The sequence below is a fragment of the Kryptolebias marmoratus genome, linkage group LG11 (assembly GCF_001649575.2).
Source record: "Kryptolebias marmoratus isolate JLee-2015 linkage group LG11, ASM164957v2, whole genome shotgun sequence".
Classification (NCBI taxonomy): domain Eukaryota; kingdom Metazoa; phylum Chordata; class Actinopteri; order Cyprinodontiformes; family Rivulidae; genus Kryptolebias; species Kryptolebias marmoratus.
In genome coordinates this window covers 27726807-27734674 of record NC_051440.1, presented here as the reverse complement: position 1 = coordinate 27734674, position 7868 = coordinate 27726807, and the positions used below count along the sequence as shown (strand labels likewise).

At 44.5% G+C, this 7868-nt stretch overlaps 2 protein-coding genes across 5 annotated transcripts in view; one reads left to right on the top strand and one right to left on the bottom strand.

Annotated features, from left to right (window-relative positions):
* LOC108250190 (tetratricopeptide repeat protein 24) overlaps positions 1–4071 on the bottom strand; it is an 11214-nt gene extending 7143 nt beyond the window's left edge. For 3 of the 4 annotated variants that reach the window (XM_037978165.1, XM_037978168.1, XM_037978167.1), the window contains exons 1-7: positions 3864–4071; positions 2332–2540; positions 1622–1915; positions 1302–1503; positions 1023–1229; positions 559–687; positions 344–465 (exon numbers count right to left, since the gene is read on the bottom strand). In XM_037978165.1, coding sequence (XP_037834093.1) covers positions 344–465; positions 559–687; positions 1023–1229; positions 1302–1503; positions 1622–1915; positions 2332–2514 — 1137 coding nt within the window. In that variant the 5' untranslated portion in view covers positions 2515–2540; positions 3864–4071. Of the gene's footprint in view, positions 1–343; positions 466–558; positions 688–1022; positions 1230–1301; positions 1504–1621; positions 1916–2331; positions 2541–2632; positions 3499–3863 lie in introns of those variants that run through there. The other variant, XM_037978166.1, reaches the window with a different exon arrangement.
* Positions 4072–4242: 171 nt separating this feature from the next.
* LOC108250189 (ras GTPase-activating-like protein IQGAP3) lies at positions 4243–7077 on the top strand. Its single transcript, XM_017439947.2, has 5 exons — positions 4243–4434; positions 4971–5058; positions 6471–6627; positions 6764–6841; positions 6928–7077. Exons 1-5 carry the CDS (start codon positions 4407–4409, stop codon positions 7075–7077), a joined length of 501 nt encoding a protein of 166 aa, XP_017295436.1. The 5' UTR covers positions 4243–4406.
* Positions 7078–7868: the final 791 nt, after the last annotated feature.

Genomic DNA, 7868 nt, shown 5'->3' with positions numbered 1-7868 from the left:
CTAACAGCTGATTGGTTGGAGAGACGTGAGCTCTGATCTAACAGCTGATTGGTTGGAGAGACGTGAGCTCTGATCTAACAGCTGATTGGTTGGAGAGACGTGAGCTCTGATCTAACAGCTGATTGGTTGGAGTGACGTGAGCTCTGATCTAACAGCTGATTGGTTGGAGAGACGTGAGCTCTGATCTAACAGCTGATTGGTTGGAGTGAATCAGTCAAATGCTCACATTTGACTGATTCAGTTTACAAACATATGTTAGATTTATCACTGACTCAATGACAAATGATAAGGTGTCTGTTCCCTGAGCGAACACCCTTCTGGCTCTATCGTCCAGGTGTGTTACCTGGCAGTGAGAGAGAGTACTTAGAGCTTGTTTGTAGAGCTGAACAGCTTTGTGCTGCTTCTTCTGCCTCAGGTAACACTCAGCCAGGGACTCACACACCTGAACTTGAGCCAGGTGATCTTCTGTTGACACACAGGTGAAGACAGACGGGTGACACACACAGACAGACAGGTGATACACACAGACAGGTGAAGACAGACAGGTGACACAGGTACCTGTGTCTTTGAATCCCTGCAGGGCAATGATGAAGTTCTCTACAGCTTCCTCTTCATCACCCAGCTCATTACAGGCAAATGCCAAGTTACTGAAACACCGAGACTGATCACCACGGCAACCCAGAGAGCCTGCAGGTACACACACCTGTATGTTACAAAATCATCCTCTGCTCAGGTACATTCGCCTGCTCATCTGTCTTATTTTTAGTTTGAACATACGCTCTTCCTCGAAGCTTCTCTTTAATTGTCAATGAATCTGAATGTTTGTTTCAACTGTTTCCAACTAGTTTTACCTGTTTAGACACCTGCTTACACGTAACATTTTTTAACCATATAATCTATATTATCAATCAGCTGTTTTTCTTTAATAATATCTAAGAAATCCATTTTTCCTAAAAATTAAACATATCCATCTTAAGATCATTGACTTTTTTCCCAGGTGACCTCCAGGTGTGTTTACTCACCGTACAGTCTGGCAGCATGCCTGTGGTAGCCCACAGCAGGGCTGAATCGGCCCAGAGAGTTCAGGGCGGCTCCCAGGTTGTGCAGAACTTTGGCCAGCAGGAGGGGCCACTGAGACGTGAGGTCCAAAGCCCGCTGAAAACATGGCACTGCCTCCTGAAAACACCTGAGCTGGCAGTAAGAAACACCCACAGACAGGTACAGCTCACCTGGACCACATGAGAGGAGGGGTCAATCAATTAGTTCAATCATCAATAATTGTGCCGATAAAAGGTGATTACCCAGAATCCTTTGGTCAGTGATGCTGTCCGTCAAACTCAGACAGTCTGCCAGAACATCTGTGATGTCATTTTGACTGAGCTGATCTGATTGGACCATGTGACTTGCGGCTTCTTTCAAGGCAATGGCTGCAGAATCTAAAATGGCAGCCAATCTGTAACTTTCTGCAGCTCGCAGGAAACCCTGAACCGCCAAAGACCAGTCCTGTAAAACAGAACACATGTCACACCTGTACTACACTCTTTCTGAGTGATGGGAAGTTTGGGTTCTTGGGTTTAGGACAGGTTCTGACTCGGAATCAGGTTCTAGTTGTGCTTCTGACCTTTGTTCTGCTGTAGCAGCGGGCCATCTCCATGCAGGCGTCCCCCTCACTTCTTCCATCCCCTTGAGACCTGTAGAGCTGAGCGGCCTGGAGGAAGCAGGTGGCGGCTTCTTGACTTTGTCCCAGAGCATTGTAGGCCAACGCCAGGTTGAACTGAAGGTCCGGGAGCCGGTTGGCCTTTGGACCGGGCTGAGCCTGTTGAAGGAAGTCTAATCCTTTCTGAGGTCGCCCTGCTTCCACATAGGCTGCTCCGAGGTTAAAGGAGCAGGCCCGTAGGACCCGGGAGTCCTCGAGCTGAAGACAGCAAAGCATGATGGGAAATGTAGTATTTACTGTAACTGTCTAACGTGTAGCGTGACTCTGACACATCTGACCTGCCCCTCTCACCTGTCTCTATCAGGGATCAGAAACAGAAAGACCCAAGAATGAACAAAAAAGAGCAAAATATGAATTTACCAACAAGGATAAACAGAGAGAACAGCAAATAAATACAAAAGAGAGCTATCAGTGAGGCATACACAGGCAGGTAACCAAACAGTATGGCTGCTGCAGCAGACTGATGACGAAGTGAGAACTAGGAGTGTAAACACAGGAAGTGAGTGCAGCTGAGCTGACTGGTCAACAAGGGACAGGTGAGTAATGAGGAGCAGGACAATGGTGAAAGACAGGAGAAACAGGAAATCACCACGGATTATAACAGTCCCTCTCACCTGTGCTGCAGCCTTCACAGCATGTTTGAAGCAGCTCACAGCTTCTTGCAGTCGTCCATCTTGCAGAGCTCTGTGTCCTGCAGACGTTAAATCTTCAATGTCCTCTGTTGTCTTCTGCACATTCATTCTTTTCTTCCTCCTCCTCACCTGTCCCTCACCTGGAGGAGATGCATCGGAGGCCATGTTGGATCTGCAGCAGGTGAACTCACCTGGATGGAGTCCACAGAGACAGACAGGGACAGGTCACACTCAAGTTGATCAACTCCGAGCAGAGTCAGTCTGGTTTTGGACCAGCTGGTACCTTTAAGCTACTTATTCTGGACCTTCATGTTCTGGAACAGAACCAGCTTCACAGAACCAACAGGTAATATAACAGCAAGTGTCTGGACCAAGGGGAGAAAGAGCCCACAGAAATCCTCCTGGTGTGGACCACCGGACCTCTGTTCAGTCCATCTGTCTCCAGTTATTAAAGTACAATAAGTTGTCAGAGAGGATTTTACACCTTTAAATCAATCAAAGGTTCCCAGTTTTTACCTGAAGGATCATTTCTGCACTTACTGAACTAAAGAAATACCTGAATGGCCACCGATGAGGCTAGACAAGATTTCTGGCTGCCATTTTGTTAAGAGCTATGTGTGTCACTCTGTACTGTTTACATGTTGAAGCCACACATAGTCAACACTTTGTGCTGCTGTATGCTGTGTCATCAGTCCGTAAGTGTTCAGAAAAATCCTCATTTTACTGAAATAAACATATATCAAGCATTTTGTGACAACAAGAGACAGGAGTATTCTGTAATAAGCCTCTCGGTCAGCATTACTTGGGGTAAAACACCCATCTGGGTGTGGAGGTGGCTGAGGATGATGGTCTCCATGGGGTGAGAGGTCAGGGCGACAGGCACAACACAGGAAGTCTTCCACAAGGCCAGGACTTTCTCCAGAGAGAGGCTCGGGTTAAATACGTACAAAACCACCTCACTGAGCTGGTCTACACACTCACATAATATGACATATACTGAACAAAAATATAAACGCAATCTTTTTGTTTTTACTCCCATTTTTCATGAGCTGAACTCAAAGATCCAAGGCTTTTTCTATGTACACAATAGGCGTTTTTCTCTCAGATATTGTTAAGAAATTTGTGTAAATCTGTGTTAGTGAGCACTTGTCCTTTGCTGAGACATCCATCCTCCTTGCAGGTGGCATATCAAGATGCTGATTAGACAGTAGGATTGTTGCACAGGTGTGCCTTAGACTGGCTACAATAAAAGTGTGTTTATTAATAATGTTCTTTAAAAAAAACAACATGATCATTAAATTGATCATGCAAAGTCTCTTATTTTTACACTTTTTTACGTTTTTACTGTCAAATAGACTGGAAATAAATTAAAATAAAATAAACAAAGACAGAGAAGTAAGCTCCCTGTCTGTTCATACAGACCCTACAGCTGAAAACCAGCTGCTAACGAGCAGATAACCATCTGATAACCAGGCTATAACCTACTGATGGTCAGCTGGTTTAAACATACTCACCTGGTCCAGGTGAGAAGCTGCTCCGTGTTTACCTGCCGACCTGATGGCGTTAACTAACGCCTAGCTAACACTGTACTAGCTTTGTTAGTTTAACTTGGTTGCTATGGTAACACGAAGAGCTCTTGTAAATAAATTAAATTAATAATTAGCGTGAGAAACATCCTGTTCATTAAACTTATTTTGAATATGTTTATATTGTGCTGAGTGGCTTTACGAACAGTTTAACTTGAACAAAAACGAACTACACAGACCAGAACCCAACGCGGCGACGTTCTGGCCAATAGAAAAAGTTGCTGCCAATTCAGCCAATCAGAGAGCAGCTGGAGCCGTTTCAACCAATCAGAGAGCAGCGGGAGCTTTCAAATTTTAAACAGGAAACATTTGGAAGCGGAGGAAAGTTTGGGATGAAGCGAACTCTCGTTTAAACTTTATTTTTCTACTTTTCTCTCGCGAATTAAAGTTTCGGATACTTTAAACATTAGTTTTAACCTTCGAGAAGAAAAGAATTGTTTATTAAACCCGCGAGAGAGACAGAGAAACAAGATGTCGGATTCAGTCGCGCAAAATCGCTGTGAGTCAAAATTTATTTCTGATTCATGTGTTCATTCACAGCTGCAAACTGGGTTATTTCTGATTCATGTGTTCATTCACAGCTGCAAACTGGGTTATTTCTGATTCATGTGTTCATTCACAGCTGCAAACTGGGTTATTTCTGATTCATGTGTTCATTCACAGCTGCAAACTGGGTTATTTCTGATTCATGTGTTCATTCACAGCTGCAAACTGGGTTATTTCTGATTCATGTGTTCATTCACAGCTGCAAACTGGGTTATTTCTGATTCATGTGTTCATTCACAGCTGCAAACTGGGTTATTTCTGATTCATGTGTTCATTCACAGCTGTAAACTGGGTTTGTTTCTAATTCATGTGTTCACCTGATTACTGATTGATATATGGTGTTTATATTGTTTAACGTTGTGTGTTTGTTTACTTTGTGTGTATTGTTTGTGTGTCGTGTGTACCTTGTCTGTTGTTTAATGTTGTGTATTTTGTGTACTTGGATGTATACTGGTGGTGTATTGTGTGTACTTTGTGTGTATTCTCCAGACGAGCGTCTCACAGCTGAGCAGATGGACGAGCAGAGGGTCCAGAACGTGGCCTATCAGTACCTGTGCAGACTAGAGGAGGCTAAAAGGTCAGTGACCAGAACCAGAACTGGATTTCTTGGTGTTGCCTCTCTCTTAATGTTCAGTCTCAGGGTGAAACCCTCCGTGCATTGTGAGGAGCTTTGTGTCTTGATGACAGAGGCTTCTATCTCCTCCTTTGGTCAGGTTCTTATACCGGCAGGGTATCTGACTGACACCAGTATGTGTTGGTGGACTGGACTTTGTTCTTCCCATTCAGCCGGCTCTTCAGGACCTGCCTGACTCTCTGTAGGTCTTTGGTTGTGGCTGACTTCCTTGCAGCTTCATCCTGGTTGCCATTTATCTGCAGGATACCAAGGTACTGGTAGCTGTCCTGGACATCTGCAGTGTTGCCTTCAGGTAGTTCAGTCCCTTCAGCTGTGATCACCTTTCCTCTCTTGGACACCATTCAGCTGCACTTATCAAGTCCAAATGACATACCAAGGTCTTTGCTGTATATCCTGGTGAGGTGGATCAGTGAGTCGATGTCTCGTTCACTCTTGGCATACAGCTTGATGTCATCCATGTAGAGGAGGTGGCTGATGACTGTTCCACTTTGGAACCAGCATCCATAGTCACTCTTTGCAATCATCTGGCTCAGGGGGTTCAGACCCATGCAGCGCAGAAGTTGGCATAAAGCTTAAGTCACACGACTTTGGTATAGGAAGATCAGGGGTTCGGTTACATAATTTATTTATTAACCTTTATTTAACCATGCAAGTCCCACTGAGATTACAGATCTCTTTTTTAAGGGAGGCCTGGGCCTTTTCTGGGCTTGAAGGCAGCCTAACATGCATGTTTCCAGCCTGTGGTAGGAAACCGGAGCACCCGAAGAAAACCCACTCAAACATGAGGAGAACATGCAAACTCCACACAGAGAGACCCCAGGTCCAACCCGGGGCTTGAACCCAGGACCTTCTTGCTGTGAGGCAACAGTGCTATGAACGAGATGCATAGAAATGATGCCATGCCAGCTCAGACGTCACCCAAGTTAACAAGGTCCACGTCAGATTTTAGGGAACCAGGACATTCTGAGCTACTGAAACTGGAAAACATTCATGGACAAGGAAAACTGTTGGAATGCTACTGTATGAGCAAGCCTAGAGATTGGCTATTTGAAAACATAGATACCAGCCAAACTGGGTACCAAACTCCATTAATTTGGTTCCTGAGGAACTGAATATGAGTGCAGCTGACCTGAGAAGTAAGATTGTGACCTTCACCCCTTGCCAAGGCTAAGTAACAAAGATACATTCACATCACTGCTAAGTATCCCAACTGACTTCTTGACATACCTAAAAGCAATAAGGAGCATATATGGAAGCTATATAGCTTAGCTTCCATACATGTATGTAAGGAAATATGGACAAGCTTCTTTCTAGAGTACCCCTTCCCCACCCCCTGCTGACTCTCTGTGGTTCAGGTGGATGGAGGCATGTCTGGGGCTGGAGCTTCCTGCCCCCACAGAACTGGAGGAGGCACTGAGGAATGGAGTCCTTCTGGCCAAACTGGGTCATCACTTCGCTCCAACTGCCGTCCCCCTGAAGAAGATCTACGACCCTGAGCTGCTCAGATACAAGGTCAAATGAAACCTAAAGTACTGTTTCAGAAAACTAGTCGTTGGTTCTGACAAAAAAATCTTAATTGAACAGATGAAATTTTTGAAACCTTGAATCGATCAGGTGTCAGTAATCAGCTGTATTTTGATCTGTTTAGGCCGTGGGTCTTCAGTTTCGTCATACGGACAACATCAACCACTGGAGGAACGCCATGACTTCACTGGGCCTGCCCACGGTCGGTAAACTCTGTACTGAATCACGCATTGATCACCTGATCCAACATGAGTCCAACATTGTTATCTTTGGTGTTTCTGATATTAGATCTTCCATCCTGAAACTACAGATGTGTACGACAAGAAGAACATGCCGAGAGCTGTTTACTGTATCCACGCTCTGAGGTACACCTGTCTGCTCACCTGTCTGACTGTTTACAGTGCAGAGAGACAGAAAGTCCATCTCTTTCACTTTTAATCAAACTGACCTTATCTATACCAGGTTCTAAAATGATTCCAGTCTAACCTCAAGTGAACAAACATACAACAGATTCCACCAATTTGTTTATTTAACAAAGAAAAATGTTAGTGATCTGTGAGTGAGGAACTGTTTCCACGGTCAGATGTCTTAATGAACTGATCATCAGGAGGTTTTCTTCTCTGGAGCATACAGGTGTGTGTTCACACAAAGCCAAGATGGAAAGACATCAGCAATGAGCTTAAAGAAGCAGCTGCTGCTTATCAATCTGGGAAGGGTCAAAGGTCATTTCCAAACTATTTGACTCCATCATTTTATAGACAGAAAGATTATTCACTAAAGGAAAATACTTAAGACAGCTGCAATCTTCCCAGGACTTCCCAGGACTTTCCAGGACATTCGTCTTATGGCCTGGATTTTCTGTGTGTAGCTGAGTCTGGCGTTTTTTTTTTTTTAACTTTATTTTTGTTAACAACAAGGCAAAAAGATAAAAAAAAATAAAGGAAGAAAGAACAGACATAAGAAGAGACAGACACGGTCATCCTAACAGTCTGGAGATACACGAGTTTGTGAAGTTGAGCCTGCATGGCAGCAAAACACCGAACAACAACAGACGGGACATCAGAGTGGACCAGAACAAAGTTTCTGTCCGATTTTAGAAGGTTTCACAGCAACAAGCTCCTCCCAATATTCAGGCTCTTATATGACATCTCTCCTGTTAGTGGCAACCCACTGAGAGTTCTGCTGCTGGACCCAGGTTCTGCTGGGTCGGGAGCTGGAACCAGGTTCTG